Genomic DNA, 27,320 nt, shown 5'->3' with positions numbered 1-27,320 from the left:
TGAGCACTCCAAATGGAGAACAGCCTTTACCAATGATGTCATGGACTTTGGACACTCGAACTCAGGACAAAAGGGGAAAACAATCACCCAGCCACCCAGCTTCACCCTGTAATCAAAAAATCAAAAACAGAGAGACAGCAGTAGGGCGGACAGGATGGGCTGAGAAATAGCGTTAACAGTCACCCACAACCTTCCTCTCTTTTGTCAACACCAATTAAGAACTTTGCATGTAAACACAGCATGTTAGCTTATAGAGTGTTCTCCCTGCTCCATGCAACTTTCCTCTTCTTCCTCTTACCTATTCTATTTGTGTGGTGGTTTTGGCAGCAGCAGTCCCAGGTGGGCAGAGGGCTCTTGGGCTCAAATCCTGTTAGTGGCTAGGGGCGTACTGGCGGGTCGCCTCGGGTGCCATCCTGAAGGAGGATGACATTTCGGCGCCCCCCTGGCCTGCGACCCCCAAACCTGCAAATTGCGAGCGGCAAAGCATAGATCAAATAAAGCAATAAAATCCTGCCTTGCCAGTGCACTGCTCAGGAGTATCACGCTTAGGCAGGGTTCTATGCGGAAAGACAGCCCTCGTGGGTGAAGGATATGCCCTTTGCACAGGCTCCGAGGGCCCCTGGTGAGTTTTGGGTTTCCAAGCGTAAAATATAATGATATTTTATCCAGAGGTAACTTCTGTTTCACCTGTCCCCAGTCATGGAGATTGGTATAACCAATGATACCTTCAGGAATCCATTTAGAAAACCACTTTCCCATGTGTGTGGCATGTGCCATATGGAAAGGCTGTGTACAAACTGGGATCAGACAATTTCTTAAGGTAAGTGTGCATATCATATGTTTCACTCAGACAAAAATGAGAGACATTAGCAACTTCAGCTAAATGCATCCATTTATTATGGTTCCGCCGGAACATCCTACGGTTTTCTGGGAGGAGGCTTGGGCAGCAGCCACAGCGGTGCAGGGGGAAGATTCTGCAAGAAAGAAGGGATCTTTAAAGCAGAGGATCTTTAAAGGGATCTTTAAATGCTGAAGATTGCTTCCCCCTGTCCCATTACCTCCGAGGCAGGTATCCTCCACCTGGGCTTCAGTCCCTCTCGGGATGCGGCAGCTCCCAGGCTGAGTTGTTCCCTCGCTGCAAAGCAAAGGAGACATCAGCTGGCGCTCCCAGCCAGGCTAGCCCCAGTCTGGGGCAAGAGGGTGGGGACCTGGGAAGGGGGCATTTCCTCCTACCTGATCTTACAAGTTCCCACAGCCTTGCCTCCGCCTCCGTGTGGGCATCTTGGCTCCGTCCCAGCTGGCCTAGCTCGGAAGCAGCAGCCAAGGTTTCCTCCCTCTCTAAAATAACTCGAGATGTTCTTCGAATTGGAGGAAACCTTGTCTGCTGCTTCTGTGGCAGGCAGGGCCGGGGAGGAGCCATGCCTGCACGGAGACGGGGCAGTGGGGAACCGGCGTGAGGGTCCTCAGCCGGGAACCAATGGGATGGTATCTTGCTCTTCATCCCGGGAGCCGGATCTGAAGCCTCATCCCTGGAGAAATTAGGAGAAATATGGGCTAAGAAGGCAAAGAAAGAACCTGAAATGCAATATATTTCTGCCAACTTTTGAGATTTCATAACATTTCTCAACCTAGCTCTGGTGTTTTTTGGGCAGCATTTCTAAAGAAGAAGAAGATGGCAAGAATAAGGACAACACAACCTTGTTTGAGATCTAGGTGGTCCTGGACAGCTGTATGCCTAAACTGAAGCCTAAACATGGAGAATAATAATAATAATAATAATAATAATAATAATAATAATAATAATAATAATAAATAATTTATTATTTGTACCCCGCCCATTTGGCTGGGTTTCCCCAGCCACTCTGGGCAGCTTCCAACAGAGATGAAAAATACACAAAAATGTCACATATTAAAAACTTCCCTGAACAGGGCTGCCTTCAGATGTCTTCTGAATGTCAGGTAGTTGTTTATCGCTTTGACATCTGGTGGGAGGGCATTCCACAGGGCGGGCGCCACTACCGAGAAGGCCCTCTGCCTGGTTCCCTGTAACTTGGCCTCTCGCAGTGAGGGAACCGCCAGAAGGCCCTCAGAACTGGACCTCAGTGTCCGGGCAGAACGATGGGGGAGGAGACGCTCCTTCAGATATACTGGACCGAGGCCATTTAGGGCTTTAAAGGTCAGCACCAACACTTTGAATTGTGCTTGGAAATGTACTGGGAGCCAATGTAGGTCTTTCAAGACCGGTGTTATATGGTCTCGGCGGCCGCTCCCAGTCACCAGTCTAGCTGCTGCATTCTGGATTAGTTGTAGTTTCCGGGTCACCTTCAAAGGTAGCCCCACGTAGAGCGCATTGCAGTAGTCCAAGCGGGAGATAACCAGAGCATGTACCACTCTGGCGAGACAGTCTGCAGGCAGATAGGGTCTCAGCCTACGTACCAGATGGAGCTGGTAAACAGCTGCCCTGTACTATCTATTTCCCAAAACATTGGCTTGGTCCTGGCCGGCCTAGCTCAGAAGCAGCAGCCAAAGTCTTTTCCCTCTCCGAAATAACTCTAGATGCGGTTTTAATGGGAGGAAACTTTGGCTGCTGCTTCTGCGCCAAACAGGGCAGGGAAGGAGCCTTGCCCACACGGAGAAGGGGCGCGAGGGATGGCAGCCAGGAACTGCCAGGATGTTCTCTCGCCCTCCATCCTGGGAGCTGGAGCTGGAGCCTCGTCCCTGGAGCGTGGCCCTGTGGAGGAAGCAGGATCCAGTATGGGCTCTCATGTGAATGGGAGAGTCAGCAAGGTTAACGGCAGTCTTGAGGGGGCAATCAGATCAAAAATTAATAAAAGAATGGGACTGTGTTAAAGAGTACATGAAAAAACATGGTTCTGGAATAAATATATCAATATGTAATGAATGAGTTTTGCAGGGTTAGTGAAATGAAGAAACGGCTATAAAAGGCATAAAACCAGAAGTAGCATATATGTAAATAAAATGACACAAAAAAATAAGATAAATGGGAAATTTGAAGTTTAAAAAGGGTGGAAGGAAGTCAAAATGTATGTCTGTTTTAATATGGTTTGTTGTTGATGTTGTTTTTCTTTATTTTTCTTTTTTCTTTGGTTTTTCTTATTTATGCTTTATTTTTGAATCTTATATTGTCATTATGCATTGAAAATAAAATTTAAAAAAAAAAAGAAAGAAAGAAAGAAAGAAAGAAAGAAAGAAAGAAAGAAAGAAACCATATGTAGCCTTATTAGGCTTTGCCATTGGGTTGGGAAGAGTATTGTGCCCGGGAAGGGGAAAATGGGAGTCAGCAGACACTCAAGGAATAGTTTCGGAGAAAAAGCTTTATTTCTACCATCCATGAACTGGTAGAAGGAGCAAGTGTGATAGATTCACAAACAAGCACGGGTTCACAGTCATTTGCACAGAGCATATATTCCCCTTCCAGTTCCCTCCCCCTTCTCCTCCTCCTCAAGAGTCCTGCCCCATGAGTTCCCCTGAGCATGAACAGAAAGCTCCTGTCTTGGGACTCTTGGGACTCTTGGCGCCCTTCCCAGGAAAGGGGAATGAGAAGCCTTGCGTTCAGCGTGTCCAAAGATATGTTACAACCGAATGGGATAAGAGTCAGTTCTCAGGCTTGCTCTGACAGAGCCTATTCATTAGCTTTTTTGAAGCTCTCTCGTACTGATAAAAGTACCGGTTTGCCTTTGCAACAGCATCTTGTGAGAAAACAGAGGAAAACTTTAGCTGTGGATTTTTAGAAGACAAAAGGAATTTTGGACAGTTTTGAGGCCTAGGTGACTTCAGGCCTAGGTGGGGCACCTGTCCTCACCTCCTTCACATAGGCTGTGTACCCACCATACCTTTGGGGCTCATCCCCACTTCCCCTTGGGCGATGTGTCAAGCGAGCTCAGGTGTTAACAGATTTGCTCCCTTCTTAAATCTTTCCTTCCTCTTACCTGTTCTCTTCACGAGGGGGGCTTTGGCGGCAGCAGCAGTTTCCTCAAAATTATTTTAAATCCTATTTCTCCACTTAAAAAAGAAGGAAAAGAACCTTGCAGTTTTATCAAACTGTGTTCCAAGCCATAATGTCAAGGGTGTGAGTGTACCTCATAACAACTACACACCCACACACCCCTCACTGTGGGTCAAACCACAGAGCCTAGGACTTGCCGACTGGAAGGTCAGCGGTTCGAATCCCCGTGACGGGGTGAGCTCCTGTTCTTCGGTCCCTGCCCCTGCCAACCTAGCAGTTCGAAAGCACGTCAAAGTGCAAGTAGATAAATAGGTACCGCTCCAGCGGGAAGGTAAACGCCGTTTCCGGGCACTGCTCTGGTTCGCCAGAAGCGGCTTAGTCATGCTGGCCACATGACCCGGAAGCTGTACGCCGGCTCCCTCAGCCAATAAAGCGAGGTGAGCGGCGCAACCCCAGAGTCGGCCACGACTGGACCTAATGGTCAGGGGTCCCTTTACCTTTACCTATTGTGAAGGCGACGGTTCCTACATTTGGGGGGAACTGTAGCCATAGGGGAGAGGCATGCCTCATGCTGCCACCTCACAGGGAACCTAACTCCTATGTTCCTCCTTTATAAGTGGCTCCGTGGTGGAGCGTCTCCCTTGCAGACAGAAGGGCCTCGATTCAATCCTTATTTGCAGTGAGTTAGGTGCAGCCATGACAGATACATGCGTCTCCACCAGCTAGCATTCTGCGCCACCTTTTAAGTTGTTTTCTCGCTGCATCATTCATCCGTCTTGACATCCAAGTAACATCAACAGCGAGAAGCCAAGTCAGGAGAGCAGGGAGGGGAAGAGAGATCAAGGATTCGGAAGGAAGAGGGGACTTCAAGGAGTTAAGGAGGTTGTGCTGGGACCCGTTGGGTTGCCTCCCGAGTCTGGATAATGCATTATTGTTGAAGAGAATACATGCATTATAAGTATGCCAAAAGAACACGCATCACCTGACGTGTTATTATCAAGCCGCGTTCTTTCTGGACACTGAGCTGCTTTCAAAAAATCACTGAGGTGAGTAGCATAGCTTCTTGGATCAGGGAGTCAAAATCTCAGAAGCGTCAATTCGGAAAGCTGAATTCAAGGGACGCAATAGCTGAATCCAGCTCTGGCCACGTGGGGGCAGCAAAATACAGTTTTTTAAAGCATCTGCGTTACATCCTTACATACATTAACTAAATGAATACTTGTCATTTGGAAGGCTATAGAAGGGCAAGAAGCAGGGTTGAATTTGTGTTGGGGATCTATCAATACCAGCCTTGGATTATGTTAAATAAAAAATTTACCTGGACATGTGCCGAGCTCCATTTTCAGCATTACCGGAACAATAATCCTGGATAGCTCAGTCAGTAGAGCACGAGACTCTTAATCTCTGGGCTCTGGGTTCAAGCCCCATGTGGGGCAAAATGATTCCTGCATTGCAGGGGGTTGGGCTAGATGTCCTCAAGGTTGCTTCCAACTCCACAATTGTGTGATTTTTTCGATGTCCATATACTCTGAGACTAAAGGTTTAGCTGTACCCCCAGACCCATCCTACAAAGTAACAAGATCGTGAAACTTTGGGAAATTCTCTTTAAAATGAGCCTAGGGCTTGCCAGTCGGAAGATCGGTGGTTCAAATCCCCGTGATGGGGTGAGCTCCCGTTGCTCGGTCCCTGCTCCTGCCAACCTAGCAGTTCGAAAGCACGTCAAAGTGCAAGTAGATAAATAGGTACCACTCTGGTGGGAAGGTAAACAGTGTTTCCGTGCGTTGCTCTGGTTTCGCCAGAAGTAGCTTAGTCATGCTGGCCACATGACCCAGAAAAACTGTCTGCAGACAAACGTCGGCTCCCTCAGCCAGTAAAGCGAGATGAGCGCCACAACCCCAGAGTCGTTCCGACTGGACTTAACTGTCGGGGTCCCTTTACCTTTAAGAACATGTTTAGGAACAATGAGTGTGTAGGTTGCCATTATAATGGAATGACATCATGACTTGAAGGTGTGATGTATACGCAGCCTTAGAGTTAAGAAAAGAGAGGCATGGAAAGGCCGTATGGTTCAACATTATACTCAACCACATATTCACAACAGAAAATATAATATGGGGACCACAGCTGAGGACTTGCCAAACTATCAACCGCTGTGGACAAGTCAAGCCAGGGAGTCAGGCCACATACATCAGTGACAGGTGACGCTAATAATAATAATAATAATTATTATTATTTTCCACTTATCCCTCTGCTGCCCATAATTCAGGTGGGTCAAGGCTAGCTATCTTTACCCAACTCTTGGGGAAAGACACTCTGTACATGCTCAGAAGTGCTCAGTTCTTTATTATTGTTCCAGGGATGAATGCCAGAATTTCAAAATAGGTTCTGGGACTAAACCCTGCTAATTCAAGAAATGCTGATGGGCTAGTTTTTTGGATGCAGTTCATGTATGAGTAGCCAGGGAGCGCCAGTGCAAGATTTTGCATTGCTGCCTTTTCCCTGAGAGCTGCACCATGTCACCATCAGGGCGATCCAGTCTCCAGAATTAGCAAAATCAATTGTTTTTATCCGGCCAGCTTATCCCCCAGCTGTTAAGTAATGCCAGTCCCTGTACTGATGTAACAGCTCATCTGACCCCTCCAAAGAGGGTGCTAAAATAAGTAACAGGTCACCAAGTGGAAAGAGAGCCTGTGGAGCCAACATAATAAGAATCTATGAGGATTTTATTTATAATAATAGGATTCTATTCTATGGGTAGCCAGGGCGGGCCAGGGCGAGATTGCGCATCACTGCATTTCTCTGAGAGCTGCGCCATGGCATCATCCAGGCGAGGCCCATCGCATCTCCCCTGAGGGCTGCCAGATGGACCCCAGAAGCTGCAGAACGTCCACTTGCAGCGTGGCCACCTGGGTGTTTGGCTGAAAAGCAGGAGAAGAAGGCCAAGGCACTAGTGATGAGGAGGGCCAAGTCCCGGCGGAGGATGACTTTGCAGCTCGACGCCTGGTGTCCCATCAAATCGGCCGTGTCCAGTGCGGTAAGCAGTGCATAGGGCAACTGCAAAGCCAAGAAGACCAAGACCAGGGCCAAAATCAAGTGCAGGGCCTTGAGAGACTGGGCACATGGAGAGGCCAGGAGAGCGCGGGTGATCGCCGTGTAGCAGGCTGCCATGACTGTGAACAGGAGCACAAAACCCAAGGCCACTTGTGCCAGGCTGATGGCCACTGTGACGTATGCTATCCTGCAGAGGTGAACACCCCCGTAGTCCTCAATGTGGGCGTACATGGGGCAGTGCCAAAGCCGCGGAGAGCAGCCACACCAGCCCTGAGCAAAGCCGACCCCAGCAGGTGGCGGAGGAGTGCAGGCGATGGGCAAAAGGTGCCCCCACGATCAGGCGTCTCTGCCACTTTGCTTCTCATTGCTTCGGTTGTATTCTGTTTTACTCTGACTTCTGTATTACAAGCGAGCTCTCTGTCTCCCGTAAGGAACAAGAACATTTTTTTTTGTCCTTTTAAGCTGAAAAGCAAGAGAAAAAGGACAATGGTCAAGGACAATGGGAGTTGTAATCAAGCATCACTTGTAGGAGAGCTGCGGTTCCCAAACCCGTCTTATTAGTGTGAGCCATTTCCCAGAAATGCATCCACAGCATGAACACGTACGTTCAACTTGTAGGGTGTTCTCCCTGCCCCATGCAATTTTTCCCTTCCTCTTACCTGTTCTATTTACATGGTGGCTTGGGCATGGTAGCTTGGGTTTGCCTACTGCGTAAGGGATGTGGTTGGCTGTGCCTGCCCCTCCAATGCTGCTGCTGCAAAGGTTGAGCCCTTGGTCTTATCCAGCAGACCGATCTTAGGTGTTTCATAAGGCCCCCCCTTCCCCCTGCCCCTGTACCTGCGACTCATCTGTCCTTTTCCTGGGCTACATTCCCTTCAGGGAGGTGGTTCCCAGGCTGCTGCTTTCTCTCGCTGCAAAGCAAACGAAGACATCAGCAGGTGCCTGGCTCCCCTCCAAGATAGCACCAGTCTGAGGCATGAGGGCCAAGGACATGGGAGGGAAGCATTTTCTCCTACCTCATCTTAGAAGCTTTCCCCACTTGGCCTCCGTACGGGCGTCTGGGCTCCATCCCGGCTGGCCTAGCTCAGAAGCAGCAGCCAAAGTCTCCTCTCTCACAGAAATTAGCTGAGTAGCTGTCTTAATTGGAGGAAGCTTTGGCTGCTTCTTCTGCGCCAGACAGGACAGAGACTGAGCCATGCATGCATGGAGAAGGGGCAGTGGGGAAGAGGCACGAGGGATGGCAACCAGGAACCGCAGGGATGTCCTCTGGTCCTTTATCCTGGGAGCTGGAGTTGGAGCCTCATCCCTGGAGTCATGACTCTGTGGAGGAAGTAGGATATCATATGGGCTCTCATGTGAATGGGCTCTCACTGTCAGTGGATTCCCCAATCATCGCCTTGTCCCACCATGCTGCTGTGCAAATTTGCAGGAGATAAAATCACTGAGGGGGGGAGTTTTGTAATCTTCACAGTTGTACTCTTGTCAAGGAAAATGAGAGTTGTCCCCCAGTTCCCAAATCTGTCTTAATAGTGTCAGCCTTTTTTCAGATGTGCCTCCACAGCATGAACACATACTCTCTACTCTCAACTTACCTGTTCTATTTACATGGTGGCTTTGGCAGCAGCCACAGCGGTACAAACAGGAGATCTTGGAAGAAAGAAGGGATCTTTGAAGCAGGGGAGAACTCAATGCTATGCACTGCTTCGAGGGAAGAATCCCTGAACATGTGAATGGTCTTTCACAGACCGAATGCCAGGGACAGAACGTCCCCTCAGACCCCCATTCAGCTGTCACACCCACCCCAGGAACTGAAAGCAGATCCCACTGCGGAGCTCACAAGAGCTGCCTTTTGTCAGGAACCATCAGATGACCAGGAGATGCAGCAGAAGAGCATCTCTAACTGCATGGCTTTAAAATAGGATTAGGTGACTGAACGGAGGAGGGGGCGGTAAAAGGCTACTAGTCCTGATGGAGGAAACAATGCTTCAGAAAAGCTGTTGCAGGAAGTCCCAGGTGGGAAGAGGGCTCTTGGGCTTGGATCCTGTTTGCGGCATTCCCACTCGCATCTGGGTGGTCCCTGGGAGAAGAGGAGGCTGGACCAGACAGGCCCTTGGTCTGATCCTGCAGGCCTTTCTTGTGCGTTTCCTAAGGCAACCGTCTGTCCCCCTGTCCCATTACCTCTGAGGAAAGAGTCCTTCGTCTGGGCTCCAGTCCCTCTCAAGATGTGGTAGCTCCTAGGCTGAGTCTTTCCCTCGCTGCAAAGCAAGTTCTTGCTGGAAGCCACTGGGGGGGGGGGGAGTGTTCCTACGACTCCCAAATGTTTCAGAAGGACCCCTTGCTTGCAAAACGGCACTTTGTGACATCAGCTGGCAAACAGGGGCCAGGCTGCGGGGTTGTCAGGCAGCTGAATAAAGAAAAATAAAACCAGGGGGGTCAAAGTGTGCTGGGATGAGGCCATGGTGTGTGGTTGTGCCTCCCTTGGTTCTGCATCTTGCTCCCCCGCCCCTTCCTTTAGCTGCTTATATAGAATCACAGCATTGTATAATAATAATAATAATAATAATAATAATAATTTATTATTTGTATCCAGCCCATCTGGCTGTGTCTCCCCAGTCACTCTGGGCAGCTTCCAACAAAGATTAAAAATACATTAAAATGTCAAACATTAAAAACTTCCCTAAACAGGGCTGCCTTCAGATGTCTTCTAAATGTCAGGTAGTTTATCTCTTTGACATCTGATGGGAGGGCGTTCCACAGGGAGGGCGCCACCACCAAGAAGGCCCTCTGCCTGGTTCCCTGTAACTTGGCATCTCACAGTGAGGGAACTGCCAGAAGGCCCTCGGAGCTGGACCTCAGTGTCTGGGCTGAATGATGGAGGTGAAGACGCTCCTTCAGGTATACTGGGCCCTTGAGCCTGTTTAGGGCTTTAAAGGTCAACACCAATATTTTGCATTGTGCTCGGAAATGTACTGGGAGCCAATGTGGTCTTTCAAGACCGGTGTTATGTGGTCTTGGAGGCTGCCCCCGTCACCAGAGTTGGTAGAGTTGGAAGGGATCGCAAGGGTCATCTAGTCCAACTCCTGGCAATGCCAGGATCCTGCCCACAGCCAGGCCTGGCTGGGTTCCAGACTCCAACCATTTTCTTACCAAGCAGATGCACTGACCCCTTGCAATTCTACATGGGGTGGAGAAAGGGGAGCTCTCTAGGGCCGTCCCAGGGAGGAGGGAGGAATTGCATTGCAGGGGGTTGGGCTAGATGACCCTCAGGGTCCCTTCCATCTCTACAATTCTGTGATGCTATGTTTTAAAGAGCATCCAATGTGCCTTTAAAGCACATGACTTTCCCCTGAATGATCCTGGGCATTGCGGCTTCCCTCTCACAGATCTACGATCTCCAGAACTCCTAACAAACTACAATTCCTGGGAGGCATACAATTTGGACAATAAAATTGGCTTCCAGGTGGAAAAATCAAAATTGGAAACAGAATTGTTAGATCCCAAAACTAAGACCCTGTCAAGGATGTATAACTTGCTGCTGAAACAGGATGAAACGGTGAAATCTGCTATGATTAAATGGGCACAAGATGTTGGACACAATAATTTGTTGGCTGACTGGGAACAGTTATGGACCACAGGTATGAAGTTTACGGCATGTAATGCCTTAAGAGAGAATATTATGAAAATGATATACAGGTGGTACATGACACCAGTCAAGCTTGCGAAAATATATCATTTGCCTGATAATAAATGCTGGAAATGTAAAGAGACTGAAGGTACATTCTTTCACCTTTGGTGGACGTGCCCAAGGATTAAGGCTTTCTGGGAGATGATCTATAATGAAATGAAAAAGGTATTTAAATATACCTTTCTGAAGAAACCAGAGGCCTTTCTCCTGGGCATGGTCGGCCAATTGGTGCTAAAGAGGGACAGAACTTTTTTTATATATGCAACAACAGCAGCAAGAATACTTATCGCAAAGTATTGGAAGACACAAGATCTACCCACCCGGGAAGAATGGCAGATGAAGTTGATGGACTACATGGAACTGGCGGAAATGATTGGCAGAATCCGAGACCAGGGAGAAGAGTCGGTGGAAGAAGATTGGAAGAAATTTAAAGATTATCTACAGAAATATTGTAAAATTAAGGAATGTTAGAAGGATGCTGGAATGAAATTATGTGGTTTTAGCAGTAATGTTACAAAGGAGTATGTAAAAATGGATTGTTAACGGGTGAGAATGTAAAGTTATAATATATTAAGATAAATTATTAAGATAAAAACAAAGATGGAAAGGATTTGCTGAATTAACCAACTGAACTAGAATACAAAATAGGGAGGTGTGAGGAGGTCAAGGAAACAAGTAAATGAAAGATATGATATGGAAAAATTGATTTGTTTTTAATTGTTGTTTTTTTGTATTTTGTATTTTTTGTTTTATTTTTCTTTATTTTTGTAATTTTGTTGAAACTTCAATAAATATTATTTAAGAAAACAAAAAACAAACTACAATTCCTGGGATTGTTTAGGGGAAGACATCTGCTTTTTAGAACAGCGATGAAGAACCTGCAGTTTCCTCACCCCCATTTCCTAGGAACCAGGAACTCAAGTGCTTCTAACAGTATGGTTATAGGGAGCAGGGTGTATAAAATATTGAATGCAATAGGGTTATTAAGGTAATTGTATTAGAATTATTATGGGAATGTTAAGGAGGGAGGGGGAAAGGGAGAGTGTGGAATTCTGGTGGTGAGTGATGATTGGATGAGGATTTGAAAAGGAGTTTGAATGCGAGGCAGTTGAGAGTCAGTTGAGAGCAGTGGGTTCTGGAGGGGGTGGTGGGGCAAATAACTATTCAGTTTAGGATCAGTAGTCAAAAAGTTTTTGATTTGAGTTTCTACTGAAATGAGGCTGCATTTTAATGTTGTGTTTTAATATTGGTTTTAAGTTGTATTTTAATCAATTGTTTTCATACCTGGTGTTAGCCGCCCTTAGCCAGGTCTTGGCAAGGAAGGGAGGGGTATAAATAAAATTTATTATTTATTATTAGTCTAGTCACCATTTTTGTAATAAAGCAGCATATGAGTTAAAGAGAATTTGAGGCTATAAGCTAAGGTACACACGTCATCCTACAATCATTTAGTGAATCATCCCTATAGTCTCCTTTAGTGAGGGTGTAGTACCTAGATTCTGGATCAAACATTGATTTTTTTTGCTCTTTTCTAGTTTCATAGGTTTATGCTCTGGTTCTAATGATGTAATAGGGGTGGGGGCTCTTTAAATACTGGGGGCTGCCACACACCTTTTCTTTTTAAAAATAAAATCATTTCCCCTCAAAAACACATGCATTGTCTCTTTCTTCAGGTTCTTCAGTTACATTTGTTGTGAGACATTGGTGTTAACATGCAGTACAGGGTTGGGAAGAAAAGAGGGGGGCAGTGTCAGATTTTTGCATAGGCTAAGTAGGCTGAAGCCTAGGGCTTCTAAATCTATGGGGCCTCCCCAGCCTGCCCCCCCCCCCAGCGGGCAGCCTCCCCTCTCCCAAAATTGCAAACCCAAGACTTCATGCGAGGGCAGGGCAATTCAGGCCCAGCAACTATGAGACTCAGGGCCAGCCAGTGGGGCCCAATTTGAAGCAGTGGGGCGCAACTTGATTATTATTATTTTTTTGTAGGGCCCCAGTTCACAGCCAAAGTCTACAGAATCTTAGAGATATATATCCGTGTGCTAGGTCGTTTTCACAAGGTCAGCAAAGCCCTTCAGAAATCAGACCTGTTATTGAGTTCTTGTGCAAGTTTGTACAGTTCACTTCTGGATTTTTGAAAGGGAATATTTTGATGAGCTTGAGAAACAAGCAAAAGCCACCTTGCCAAATGTTAACTACAAAACGAGACAAAGAGTGAGGGAACGGCAAAGAAATGACAGAAGTGCACCTGATGCCTTAGATGCACTTTCTTCAAGAGATAAATTTAGGATAAAATCCTTTATTCCTATATTAGATGCACTTGTTTTTTTTTATAATATTTTTTATTAGTTTTATAAAATACAGAAAAAAGAATAAAGAACGTATTATAAAAGTAAAAAATAAAGGTTACAAATTTTTCTTACTCTTTTTTCCAAATCTGTTGGACTTCCCCACGTCCTCCCAACCCTGCATTCTCTGTAATGCATAACGTCTGCAATTTGTTAACTTATTTCAATACTTATTGTATCTTCCTTTTTATCATGTTACCCAATTTCAAATGTATTATAACCCAAATCATGTACATTTTCATTTTAACACAATAAAGTTGTTTCATTATTCTATCTCTGACTCCTTGTACCTTAATTTCCATTTCTTTAATTTAACATTACTGAAGCTAAAATTTCCTAAAAGGTGCGTTTTTTAACATTCATACAACTTATAATGTTTTTCCAAATAGTCTTTAAATTTTCTCCAATCCTCCTCGAATGTTTCTTCTCCCAAGTCTCGGATTCTGCCAGTCATTTCGGCCAGTTCCATATAGTCCATCAACTGCGTGTGCCATTCCTCCAGTGTGGGTAAATCTTGTGTCTTCCAATGTTTTGCAATCAGAATCCTTGCTGCTGTAGTAGCATACATAAAAAAAGTTCTGTCCTTCTTTTTTCTTTTTTTAAATCTTTTTATTAAATTATTTCTCATACAGAAAAAAAAAGCCAAACACAAAAAAAAGAAACATACAAAAAGCAACAAAAAGCAACACACCCACCCATCACCCACAGTGATTGACTTCCCTTCAGAACGGTCTGAGTTGTGGTCCCACGTCATCTTCCTGCGGAGTGGTTCTTATCTCCTTTGTTTACACCTCTCAAACATTATACATCACCTACTGTAATTTTGATATTTCCTAAGTTTGATTCCATATATGTGAGAAATTTACTCCAGTCATTAATAAATTTTGCATTTTTCTGCTGCCTGATCCTCTGTGTCATCCTTGCTAACTCTATATAATCAAATAACTTGGATTGCCAGTCTCTAATAGATGGAATATTAGGAGTTTTCCAGTTCTGTGCCAGCAGTATCCTGGCCGCTACCGTTGCATATTGGAACATAGTATGATCCTCCTGCCTAATCTCCTTCCCGATCATCCCTAATAGAAAGGCTTCAGGTTTTTTGGGGAAGGTGTATCTCATAATTTTTTTTAGTTCGTCATAAATAAGTCCCCAGAACCCTTTTACTTTTTCACAGGTCCGCCACATGTGATGGAAGTCTCCTTCTTTTACCTTGCACTTCCAGCAGGTTTTATCCCCCGTCCTGTACATCTTTCCTAGTTTCACAGGGGTAAGATACCACCTGTACATCATTTTTTGTAAGTTCTCTCGGAGGTCAACACATGCTGTGAATTTTATGTCCTTATTCCAGAGTTTCTCCCACCTATCAAAATCCAGATTATATCCAAGATCTATAGCCCATTTGGTCATAACCTCCTTAACCTCCTCATCTTTCATGTCCCAATCCAATAATTGACTATACATTCTAGATAGGAGTTTGGAGTTTCCTTCTATTATTTCCACCTGAAATCTGGATTTTTTCTCGCTCATCCCTGTTTTTTTATGCTCGTTCCATAGGGAGTTTATTTGGTAGAATTGCAACCAAGTTGTTAATTTATCCTTCAGTTCTTCATAGGGTTTAAGCTTCCACCCTTTTTCTGATTTTACTAATAGGTCCTCATAGGTCCATCTTTGTCCTTCCATATTAGGCTTTTTAGTTGCTAAAATGTCAACTGGGGATAACCACCATGGGGTGCCTTTCTCTAGGAGTTTCTTATTTCTGTTCCATACCTCAAGTAGCGCACCTCTAATTATGTGATTGGAGAAACCTTTATGGGTCCTCTCCTTATCTTGCCATAGGTACGCGTGCCAACCGAATCTAGCATTGAACCCCTCCAGGTCCAATAAATCTGCATTCTTCAAAGCAATCCAGTCCTTGATCCAACACAAAGACGCGGCTTCATAATATAATTTCAGATTGGGAACAGCAAACCCTCCCCTATCACAGCGATCCGTAAGTAATCTAAACTTAATCCTTGCTCTCTTACCCTGCCAAATGAATCTGGACAGGGGTCTCTGCCAGTCTTTGAACGATGTCATGCCCCTTATCACGGGAATGTTCTGAAATAGGAACAGCAGTCTTGGGAGAATACTCATTTTGACTGCGGCCATTCTGCCCGACCAGGACAATCTAAGCCTCCCCCAGGTGTCCATATCTTTTTTGATCTCTTTCCAAATCCTTGTGTAATTGTCCTCTACTAAGTTTATATTTTTTGTGGAGATCCAAATACCCAAATATTTCGCCTTTTTCACCACCTTAATTCCCGTTTTCGACTCTAATAGATTTCTTTGCTCTTCAGTTAAGTTCTTTGTCAACATTTTGGTTTTAACTTTGTTTATTCTGAAGCCGGACAGACTTCCAAACTCCTCCAGCACCTCCATAACTTTACCGATGCTAACTACTGGGTCACCTAGCGATATCATCAAATCATTGGCGTAGGCTTTTAGTTTGTATTCTTTATCCCCTAATCTAATTCCCTTTATTTCGGAGGTTTCTCTGATCTTGTTTGTAATCACTTCCAATACCATAATAAATAGGAGGGGGGATAGAGGGCACCTCTGTCTTGTGCCTTTCGATATCTCAAATGACCTAGTTAAATTATTATTGATGATCAGTTTGGCCTTTTGTTCTGCGTATATCGCTTTTATACCTTCCAAGAAGGGGCCCTCTATACCAACTCTCTCCAAACCTTTTAGTAGAAACCTCCATGACACATTATCAAATGCTTTTTCGGCATCAAGAAAAATTAGAGCTGCTGGGATATCGATCTTAAGTTCTAGGTATTCGATAATATTTATTATATGTCTTATGTTGTCCTTTAAATACCTATTAGGAAGAAATCCAGCTTGGTCTTTGTGAATGGATTTCGATAGATAATTCTTAAGCCTATTTGCCATTATTCCTGCAAATACTTTATAGTCATTATTGAGTAGTGATATCGGCCTATAATTGCTTATGTCCAGCTTGTCAAGTTCTGATTTGGGGATTAAGGTGATGTGCGCCTCCCTCCAAGAGTCCGGCACCGGACCTCCTTGCAAAATATTATTCATTACTTTACAAAGGATCAGTGTCAGAAGTTCTTCTAACACCTTGTAGTACTTTTGGGATAATCCATCAGGGCCTGGTGCTTTCCCTGGTTTCATCCTCTTAATTGTCTCCTTAAAAAAGTTCTGTCCTTCTTAAACACTCTCCGGTCCACCATGCCCAGAAGGAAGGCCTCTGGTTTCTTAGGTAAGGTAAATCTCAGTACCTTTTTTAGTTCATTATGGATCATTTCCCAGAAGGCCTTCACTTTCGGGCAGGTCCACCAGAGGTGAAAGAATGTCCCTTCCGCCTCTTTACATTTCCAGCATTTATTATCAGACAGGTGATATATCTTAGCAAGCTTGACTGGGGTCATGTACCACCGGTATACCATTTTCATAATGTTTTCCTTCAAGGCACTACATGCCGTAAATTTCATTCCGGTGTTCCATAACCTTTCCCAGTCTTCAAACATAATGTTATGCCCCAAATCCTGCGCCCACTTTATCATGGCGGATTTGACTGTCTCATCCTGAGTATTCCATTTAAGCAGCAGGTTATACATTCTCGAAAGTAGTTTGCTTTTTGGTTCTAACAATTCTGTCTCTAGTTTCGATTTTTCCACCTGGAATCCAACCTTCTTATCTACTTTAAAGACCTCTTGAATTTGTGCATAATGCAACCAATCTCGCACCTTGTTTTTTAGTTTTTCCAAGCTCTGCAACCTCCAATTGTTTCCAATCTTTTCAATAATTTCCCCATATTTAGGCCAATTGGCTTCCATATTAGGTCTCTTACGTGCCTTGGCCTCCACCGGTGAGAGCCACCTCGGAGTCTTACTCTCCAATAAGTCTTTATATTTTGTCCAGACCATTAAAATTGCTCTCCTGACAATGTGGTTTTTAAACAATTTGTGCACTTTAACCTTGTCATACCACAAATATGCATGCCACCCAAAAGCATTGTCAAACCCTTCCAGATCTAGGACATCAGTGTTTTCCAGTGAAATCCAATCTTTCAACCAGCAGAAGGCTGCAGCTTCGTAATATAACCTCAAGTCTGGCAGGGCAAATCCCCCTCTTTCTTTCGCATCAGTTAGTATCTTAAACTTTATTCGGGGCTTTTTGCCCTGCCAAACAAACTTAGAAATATCCCTCTGCCACTTTCCAAAGCATTCCACCTTGTCCACGACCTGTAGGGTCTGAAACAAAAATAGCATTTTTGGCAATACATTCATCTTTATAGCTGCTATTCAGCCCAACAAGGAAAGTTTCAATCTTGACCATGTTTCCAAATCTCTTTTGATTTCTAACCAACATTTCTCGTAGTTGTCCTTAAACAGATTCAAATTTTTGGAGGTCAGATACACCCCTAGGTATTTTACTTTTTTAACCACATTTAATTCTGTTTCTTTCACAAACTCATCTGTTTCTGTACTTGTCAAATTTTTTACTATAACCTTAGTTTTTTGCTTGTTCAGCTTAAATCCCGCCACCCGACCAAAGTCCGAAATTAGTTCTAACACTCTTTTAGTACTAGAGACAGGCTCCTGCAATGTTAATACCAGGTCATCTGCAAATGCTTTCAATTTATATTGTTTCACTCCGACCTCAATTCCCTGTACCAACCGGTCCTTTCTAATCATGTTCAATAGCACCTCCAGAACTGAAATAAACAATAGGGGGGATAGGGGGCACCCCTGCCGTGTCCCTTTTTCAATTTTAAACTCCTCTGTCACCACATTGTTTACTATCAATTTCGCTTTTTGTTCTGAATATATTGCTTCTATTCCATTTTCAAACCCCCGCCCCACTCCCATCCCTTCCAAGTTTTTCTTCATAAACATCCAGGAAATATTGTCAAAGGCTTTCTCCGCATCAATAAAAATTAACACCGCTCTAGTGTTTAGTTTTGTTTGTAAAAGTTCCAAAATGTCGATAATGTTTCTTGTGTTGCCAAACAAATGCCTACCAGGGAGAAAGCCAGCCTGGTCTTTATGGATCACTTCATTAAGCACTTTTTTAAACCTACTTGCCAAAATGTCTGCAAAAATTTTGTAATCCACATTTAGGAGTGAGATGGGGCGGTAGTTCTTCAGCTGAGTCTTTTCAGTTTCTAGTTTGGGTATCAATGTGATGAAGGCTTCTTTCCACATTTCCAGTGCCTTCCTCCCCTCCATAATCTGGTTACAAACCTCCAACAAAGGTTGTATCAAATAGTCTTTCAAAACCTTATAGTATTTGGAGGTAAGCTCGTGGGGCCTGGAGACTTGCCTAATTGGAGGTTCTGAATGGCGCTTTCAATTTCTTGCTGTGTGATATCACTATTCAGGGTTGTTCTCATTTCCTGAGGTATTTTCTGTAATCCGTTAGTTTTAAGAAATTGGTCCACCTCCGAATCTTTCTGTGGCCCTTGTGAATAAAGTTCTTTGAAATATCTCTGGAAGCACTTTCTAATTTCCTCGGGTTTCTGAACCATTCTCCCTTCAATCTCTAGATTTGTAACAGTATTAAGTTTTTGTCTCTTTTTCAACTGCCATGCTAGCAGTTTCCCACACTTATTTGCTGATTCAAAGGATCTTTGTTTCATTTGTTTAATTTTCCATTCCACCTCTTGATTTATCAGTTTCAAATATTGTGCTTGGAAAAATTTCACTTCTCTCAGCACCTCCTTCGACTTTGGCCTGGATCTTAGTTTTTTCTCTCCATCTCTTATTTTTTCCAAAATCTTCTCCTTCTTTTCATTCCAGAATTTTTTCTTGATCGTATTTTGTTGTATTAGAAACCCTCTCATGACTGCTTTACTTGCGTCCCAGATTATTCTTTTTTCCACAGTGGTATTTAAATTTATCTCAAAATAGTCCTTTAAAGTTTTTTGGGCCTTCTTAACAATCTTCTCGTCCCTTAATAAGGTGTCATTCATTTTCCATCTGAAGGATCCGGTTGTATTTAGTCTCAATTCCATTTTCAAAGCATTATGGTCGGAGCAGGTTTTTGGGCAGATTTCCACCTTTCTAGTCTTGGGTGCCAGTCCTCTAGTTATCCATATTTGGTCGATTCGTGTCCATGTCAGATGAGCTTCAGAAAAGAAAGTCCCTTCTTTTCCTAGGGGGTTCTTAACCCTCCATATGTCAATTAAATCCACATTGTCAGTCATTTCAAAAAAAGTTTTAGGTAGTCTGCCATCTTTCGTTATGTTAGCACTTTGCGACTTATCCATATTTACAGACACAACCCCATTCATGTCACCCATCATGATGATGTTGTTATAATCTAAGTAATCCAGCATAATCTCATGCAGCTTCCTAAAAAATTCCGATTTTCCTTCATTTGGGGCATATATTCCTAATATCAGAAATTTTTCTCCTTGTGTCTGAATTTCAATCGCCAAAATTCTGCCGTGTTCATCTTTAAATAAGAATTTCGGTGACAGGCTCTCCTTTGCATATATCACCACACCTCTTTTCTTCACTCCTATATTAGATGCACTTGAAGCCAATTTAAAAAGAAATACTGCGTGCAGTATTTCTTTCTAGTGTGAGTGGGCATTGTTATCTTGTAATATGTTCAGTAGGGCCAGTTCTGGGGTGACTTCGGGTACCTGTTTAGTTATTTTGCTTATTTCTGCTCACACTCCTTTTCTGACTGGGTAGGATTTGCTGGTTCAGACACAGGGTATGTCTGAGAAGGCCCCATGAGGTGATCATGGGGAGGAGGTGGCGAGGGGAAAACTGTTGTGACACTGATTTATTGGGCAACTTGGAAGGGCTGTGGTGGGATCCAGAAATGGCAACCTGGAGCCCCGCTGACCACTTAACCTGCTCTCTTCTCCATCAGCTTGGGACCTTTTTCTGAGACACTTGCTGGGTACGATAGCATCCTTTGTCATTGGAGCATCTTTATCAAGATGCTAACAGATCTGCCTGCCTTTGATCAGTTGTGCTTCAAGGGAAGCTCACCAGTCCTCTGACTCTTTAATATTTCCCAGCCCAGATAGATGTTAACCAAAGGAGCTCACGATAGTCATCTCCTTGCAGGAACAAGGAAACATGGGAGAATCAGATGCACCACAAGAGCATCTTGGATAGGGTGGCTTTCAAAGAGGGTTAGACAATTGCATGGAGGAGAGGCCTATGCTCAGCCTCCCGGTTGGAGGGAGCAATGCTTCTGAAATGCACTTGCTGGAAGCCACAGACTCCCCAAATGTGTTTCACAAGGACCCCTTCCTTCCTTCTGCCCCAATACCTGAGGGTTGTCACATCTCTCCAGGGATTTGGCCAGAATGAAGTAAACGTTGGGGAAAGAAAGAAAACAGAGCAAAGAAAACAGAGCAATCAGCAAGCGCCTGGCTCCCAGCCATGCTAGCACCAGTCTGGCACATGAGGGTGGGAGACATGAGAAGGAAGCATTCCTATAATATGGGGCACTCAACTGGCATTTCCACTTGCCTGAAGTTGGAGTATTTCCCCCCTTGTTCTGGCCTGCCTCTCTCCTAAAGAAGATACAAGCTCTTGCTGGAATCCACTGGTGCGGAGAGTCTTCCTATGATTCCCAAATGTTTCAGAAGCATCTTTTTGTTCCTTTAGCTGCTTGATATAATCATAGCATGGCAGGGCTGGAGGGGATCCCAGGGGTCATCTAGTCCAACCCCGGGCAATGCAAGGATCCTGCCCACAGCCAGCCCTGGCTGGGCTCCAAACTCCAACCTTCTGGTTACCATTGCAATTCTGCATGGTGTGGAGAAAGGGGAGAGAGAAATGTGTTGCTTACACTCTCATAACACTGATATGAGAGCCACACCATGCAGCCCTTTCAATAAGCAAAGTCTAAAGGGCCATCACAAGGAGGATGGTGCAAGCTTGTTTTCTCTTGCTCCAGAGGCCCTTAGGGCCCGAAACAGTGACTCTCTTTCCTTGGAGGTCTTTAAGCAGCGCTTGGATGCCCATCAGCCATGGATCATCTAGTTGAGATTCCTACATTGCAGGGGGTTGGGCTAGATGACCCTCGGGGTCCCTTCCAACTCTACAATTCTATGATGCTATGTTTTAAAGAGCATCCAATGTTCCTTTAAAGCACATGACTTTCCCCTGAATGATCCTGGGCATTGCGGCTTCCCTCTCACAGACCTACAACCCCCAGAACCCCTAATAAACTGCCATTCCCAGGATCATTTGGGGGAAGACATCTGCTTTTTAGAACAGCGATGAAGAACCTGCAGTTTCCTCACCCCCATTTCCTAGGAACCAGGAACTCAAGTGCTTCTAACAGTATGGTTATAGGGAGCAGCGTCTATAAAATATTGAATGCAATAGGGTTATTAAGGTAATTGTATTAGAATTATTATGGGAATGTTAAGGAGGGAGGGGGAAAGGGAGAGTGTGGAATTCTGGTGGTGAGTGATGATTAGATGAGGATTTGAAAAGGAGTTTGAATGCGAGGCAGTTGAGAGTCAGTTGAGAGCAGTGGGTTCTGGAGGGGGTGGTGGGGCAAATAACTATTCAGTTTAGGATCAGTAGTCAAAAAGTTTTTGATTTGAGTTTCTACTGAAATGAGGCTGCATTTTAATGTTGTGTTTTAATATTGGTTTTAAGTTGTATTTTAATCAATTGTTTTCAATTGTTTTCATACCTGGTGTTAGCCACCCTGAGCCCGGTCTTGGCTGGGAAGGGAGGGGTATAAATAAAATGTATTATTTATTATTAGTCTAGTCACCATTTTTGTAATAAAGCAGCATATGAGTTAAAGAGAATTTGAGGCCATAAGCTCAGGTACACACGTCATCATTTAGTGAATCATCCATACAATCTCCTTTAGTGAGGGTGTAGTACCTAGGTTCTGGACCAAAGATTGATATATTTTGCTTTTTTCTAGGAAGGATGTGGGTGGGGAGAATTCTGGGATTCATCTCCACAGAAGCATTCCCAACCAGGGTAGACATTGGGCTCTCAAATTTGGCACCCCTCCCTCTTGTTCTTCAGCATTGTTTTGGCACCCTCTGCAGCATGGTGCCCAGTGTAAGCACACTGGTCATGCCAACCTAAAACGGCCCAGGCCCAACCTTGGGATGTGGTGTTGGCATGGGAGAGGATCACGCTCCGTGTCCTGCCCAGGTGGACGACAGACAAACACTTCAAGTAAACTATAGGAATATCTAAATCAGGCCTTCCTTCTCCAGCTGGCAAGATGACTGTGAAAAACTTCCCCTGCCACACAAGGTCACAGCATATCTCCACATTTTGGTTGGTTTCATGGCACCGCTGCTGGGCATCTGGAGGTTTTCCCAAACCACGACCCTGTGAAGGAAGAAGGACATTGTACTCCTAGGCGACAGGGGTGCCGTGGGACGTCCCCAATAATCTTCTTCTGGGGCACAGCACCCTCAATATTTTTTCTTTCACCCCCTCCTGTCTGCCTTCCCAGTTCCCTCCCTTCCTCAATGTTTGGGGGGCAACTTCCCCGGCCACAGAAGGTCACAGCATACCTTCAAATTCTGGTTTCCCCATGGCACCGCTCGGCTGCTGCTTCTTGGCCTTAAGCCGCTCTCCCAAACCATGGCCCTGGGAGAGATGAAGGACATTGTATTTTCCTGGCATAAGCATCCACTCTAGGGCACTGGGGTCCCCTGGGCCCTCCCCAATTATTTGGGGCTGGAGTGAGGCGGGCCTGCTCCACACCCCAGCCCTATATGGCACACGTGAGGAATGGATTCCCCATGGAATTAACATACCACGACTTGCAGTGCTTCCTGGCACCACAGCCGCTGCATTGGCCTTCCTTTTTGAGAAGCTGTGAGACAGGAAGGAAAATAAAAACAGAGGAAGTTACCAACCAGTTATTCATAACAAAAAATCTCATCTGGGGACCACAGCTGAGGACTTGCCAAGCTATCGACAGTTGTGGACAAGGCAAGCCAGGGAGCCAGGGAGACATGGATATGAGAGCCACACTGTGCAGCCCTGACAATATCTCAAGGGCCGTCACAGGGAGGAAGCTTGTTTTCTCCTGCTCCAGAAGCCCTTAGGACTTGAAGCCGTGGTTTCAGGCTACAAGAAAGGAGATTCCAACTCAACGTCAGGAAGAACTTTCTGACAGCACGAGCTGTTTGACAGTGGGAAGAAATCCCTCAGGAGGCAGTAGACTCTCCTTCCTTGGAGGTTTTTCAGCAAAGGTGGGATGGCCAACTGCCATGGATACTTTAGCTGAGATTCCTGCATTGCAGCGGGTTGGTCTAGATGACCCTCAGGGTCCCTCCTCATTCTACAGTTCTATAATCCTATGATTTAAAGTGCATCTAATGAGCATTTAAAGCACATGATGTCCCCAAGATGATCCTGTGCATTGTAGCTTCCAGGCTCTCACCTTTGCGAAACTCACTCATAGTGGAGACTGTTATAGAAAGAGTACAGCAGTACAGTAGGGTCCTTTCAGGCTTTGAAAGCGAGTTTGAATGTTGTGGGGGAGGCAGTTGAGAGTTTGTTGACAGTGGAACAGTTTTTGGAGAAAAATGGACTGAAAAAGATCTCTCAGGAAAGTAAAAGGATTTTGAACCAGAAAATAACAGAGCAAGAAATAGAAGGTGCCATCCAAAATATGGCACTGGGCAAATCTCCAGGACCGGACGGATTGACTTCTAAATATTATAAGATCTTGAAAGAATGGCTAATACAACCTTTGAAAGAAGTTTGTAACGAAATTTTGGAGGGAAAGAAGGCACCAGATACGTGGAAAGAGGCTTTTATCACTCTTATACCAAAGACTGAGACATAAAAGACTCAACTCAAAAACTACCGCCCAATCTCCTTATTAAATGTGGATTACAAAATTTTTGCTGATATTTTAGCGAAAAGACTGAAAGTAGTCTTGATGGAGGAGATACATAGGGACCAAGCAGGCTTTCTTCCGAGAAGACATTTGTCAGATAATGTAAGAAATATAGTTGATATATTGGAAAAATTGGAAGTGAATACTAACACTAAAGCTGTTTTGATATTTGTGGACGCTGAGAAAGCCTTTGATAATATTTCATGGAGTTTTATGATAAAAAACCTTCGGGGGATGGGGGTAGGCCAAGAGTTTGAAAATGGTATAAGTGCGATATACTCTGAACAAAAAGCAAAACTAATTGTGAATAATGTGGTTACAGAAGAAATTCCTATTGAAAAAGGGACACGTCAGGGATGCCCAATCTCTCCATTACTTTTTATATCGGTCCTGGAGGTCCTGTTGAACATGATCAGAAAGGACCAGCTGGTCAAAGGAATACAGGTCAGAGCCAAACAATATAAACTGAGAGCTTTTGCAGATGATTTAGTACTTACATTGCAAGAGCCGGAATCTAGTACCAAAAGAGTATTAGAACTAATTCAAGAGTTTGGTCAAGTAGCAGGATTTAAATTAAATAAGTTTAAAACGAAGGTTTTGGAGAAAAATTTAACAACATTGGAGAAAGTAAAGTTTCAGAGTGAGACAGGGCTAACTGTGGTTAAGAAAGTGAAATATTTGGGGATAAATATGTCATCTAAAAATCTGAATTTATTTAAAGATAATTATGAGAAAACCTGGGCGGAAGTAAAAAAAGACTTAGAAATTTGGTCAAATATGAAGCTTTCCTTGTTGGGTCGAATTTCAGTTATAAAAATGAATGTATTGCCTAGAATGTTGTTTTTGTTCCAAACATTGCAAATAGTGGATAAGATGGATTGTTTTAAGAAATGGCAGAAAGATATTTCTAAGTTTGTCTGGCAGGGCAAGAAGCCTAGAATAAAATTTAAGATATTAACTGATTCGAAAGAAAGGGGCGGATTTGCCCTGCCAGACCTTAAATTGTATTATGAATCAGCAGTTTTTGCTGGTTGAAAGAATGGCTACTTCTAGAAAATTCTGATGTTTTGGATTTAGAAGGTTATGACAATCTTTTTGGATGGCATGCATACCTGTGGTACGACAAGGCAAAAGTTCATAAAGGTTTTAAAAATCATATTGTCAGAAAAGCATTATATAATGTCTGGATTAGATATAAAGATTTGTTGGAAAGTAAAACTCCAAGGTGGTTGTCGCCAATGGAGGCAAAAGCTATTAAAAAACTAAACATGGAGGTTAACTGGCCGAGATATTGGGAAATTTTGGAACAAGAAGGAGACAGACTGAAATTGCAAAGTTTTGAGAAGTTAAAAGGGAAAGTGAGAGATTGGCTGCATTATTATCAGATAATGGAAGCTTTTAAACTAGACAGGAAAGTTGGCTTCCAGGTGGAAAAATCAAAACTAGAAACTGAATTGCTAGAACCTAGTACTAAGAACTTGTCAAAAATGTATAACTTGTTGTTGAAATGGAATACACAAGATGAAATGGTTAAATCTGCAATGATTAAATGGGCGCAGGATATTGGCCATGACATAATGTTTGCTGACTGGGAAAAGTTATGGACCACCGGGATGAAATTTACGGCATGTAGTGCCTTGAGAGAAAATATTATGAAAATGATTTATAGGTGGTACATAACCCTAGTCAAGCTTGCAAAAATTTATCATTCGCCCGAGAACAAATGTTGGAAGTGTAAAGAAAGGGAGGGAACATTCTTCCACCTTTGGTGGACGTGCCCAAGGATTAAGGCTTTCTGGGAACTGATCTATAATGAACTGAAAAAAGTACTTAGGTACACTTTCCCTAAGAAACCAGAGGCCTTTCTCCTGGGCATAGTTGGCCAATTGGTTGTAAAGAAAGATAGAACCTTTTTTATGTATGCCACAACAGCAGCAAGAATTCTTATAGCAAAGTACTGGAAGACACAAGATTTACCCACCGTGGAAGAGTGGCAGATGAAAGTGATGGACTACATGGGCTTGGCAGAGATGACGAGCAGAATTCGAGACCAGGGAAGAGCAACGGCGGAAGAAGATTGGAAAAAATTTAAAGACTATTTAAAGAAATATTCTAAAATCAGTGAATGCTAGATTGATGTTGAATGAGAAAAATAGGGGTTAATAGCGATAATGGTTAAGTGGAAGAATCTGAACAATTTGTATAATCAATTTGAAAAAAAAGGGAGGGATTTGCTAATTAACTATTTCGACATGAGAATGCAGAAAGGGGAGGTACGAGGAAGTCGGGAGAGTAAGGACCATGAAATTAAGAGCCTGAAACTATACGTGTTGTATGTTTTCTTTATTGTCTTGTCTCTTTTGTTATGGATGGAAAACTAAATAAAAATCATTTTGAAAAAAAAAAAGAGAGTTTGTTGACAGTGGTGTGTTCTAGAAGAGGGAGCAAGGGGCGGCTTCCGATTGGCTGCAGGAGCTTCCTGTACTCAGTCGGAAGCCGTGTTGGACGTTCGGCTTCCAAAGAACGTTCGCAAGCTGTAACACTCACTCATAATTATTTTGTCTGTTGAATTTATATTGCACCCTTTCCCAACCTTGGGATGTGGTGTTGGCATGGGAGAGGATCATGCTCCGTGTCCTGCCCAGGTGGACCACAGACAAACACTTCACATAAAACTATAGGAATATCTAAACCAGAACTTCCTCTTCCAGCTGGCAAGATGACTGTGAAACACTTCCCTGCCACACAAAGTCACAGCATACCTCCACATTTTGGTTGGTTTTGTGGCACTGCTAGGCTGCTGCTGAGCTTCTGGAGGTCTTCCCAAACACCGCCCTGCGAAGGAAGAAGGACATTGCACTCTCTAGGGCAGTGTTCCCCAACCTTGGGCCTCCAGCTGTTTTTGGACTACAACTCCCATCATCCCTCGCTAGCAAGACCAGTGGTCAAGGATTATGGGAGTTGTAGTCCAAAAACAGCTGAAGGCGCAAGGTTGGGGAACACTGCTCTAGGGGACAGAGGTCCCCAATAATTTTCTTCTGGGGCACAGCGCCCTCAATATTTTCTTTTTCACCCCCTCCTGTATGCCTTCCCAGTTCCCTCCCTTCCTCAAAGTTTGGGGGGCAACTTCCCCTGCCACAGAAGGTCACAGCATACCTGCACATTTGGAGTTTCCCCCTTGCACCGCTAGGCTGCTGCTTCTTGGCCTTATGCCGCTCTCCCAAACCATGGCCCTGCAAAGAAAGAAGGACATTGTATTTGTTGACATAGGCATCCAATCTAGGGGACAGGGCTCCCGTTGGCCCTTCCCAGTGCTTTTCTTCTGGGGCACAGCCCCCTCGCTTGCTGCTCCTGCCTGGGCACACGACGGCCTGAACCCTGGCTTGGAAGGAGG

General features: G+C 44.3%; 1 protein-coding gene and 1 long non-coding RNA gene across 3 annotated transcripts; both read right to left on the bottom strand.

Annotated features, from left to right (window-relative positions):
• Window positions 1-655: 655 nt before the first annotated feature.
• Window positions 656-27,320, bottom strand: LOC310830185 (uncharacterized protein). The gene is made up of 4 exons (XM_083709898.1): window positions 27,083-27,320; window positions 1,234-1,529; window positions 1,059-1,135; window positions 656-974 (listed from the first exon to the last, which is right to left on the bottom strand). Exons 1-4 carry the CDS (start codon window positions 27,088-27,090, stop codon window positions 918-920), a joined length of 438 nt encoding a protein of 145 aa, XP_083566024.1. The 5' UTR covers window positions 27,091-27,320; the 3' UTR covers window positions 656-917.
• On the bottom strand, window positions 6,670-9,190 carry LOC310830305. 2 transcript variants are annotated; one of them, XR_014557564.1, is made up of 2 exons: window positions 8,611-9,190; window positions 6,670-6,885 (listed from the first exon to the last, which is right to left on the bottom strand). It is a non-coding gene; the product is annotated as an uncharacterized lncRNA (long non-coding RNA). The 2 variants fall into 2 exon arrangements; XR_014557565.1 differs by lacking the exon at window positions 8,611-9,190 and adding an exon at window positions 7,678-7,705.

This window comes from Podarcis gaigeae (genome assembly GCF_964106915.1).
Source record: "Podarcis gaigeae genome assembly, chromosome: 13".
Classification (NCBI taxonomy): Eukaryota; Metazoa; Chordata; class Lepidosauria; order Squamata; family Lacertidae; genus Podarcis; species Podarcis gaigeae.
The sequence above is the reverse complement of the archived record's forward strand: the minus strand, read 5'-3'. Positions and strand labels throughout refer to the sequence as shown.

Excerpts from the sequence above, each read along its gene's own strand:
- LOC310830185 (XM_083709898.1), bottom strand. Across the intron at positions 1,136-1,233 it reads GTGGGAACTTGTAAGATCAG|CGAGGGAACAACTCAGCCTG; the intron begins GTAGGAGGAAAT and ends TTTGCTTTGCAG. Across the intron at positions 975-1,058 it reads GGAGGATACCTGCCTCGGAG|AATCTTCCCCCTGCACCGCT; the intron begins GTAATGGGACAG and ends TCTTTCTTGCAG.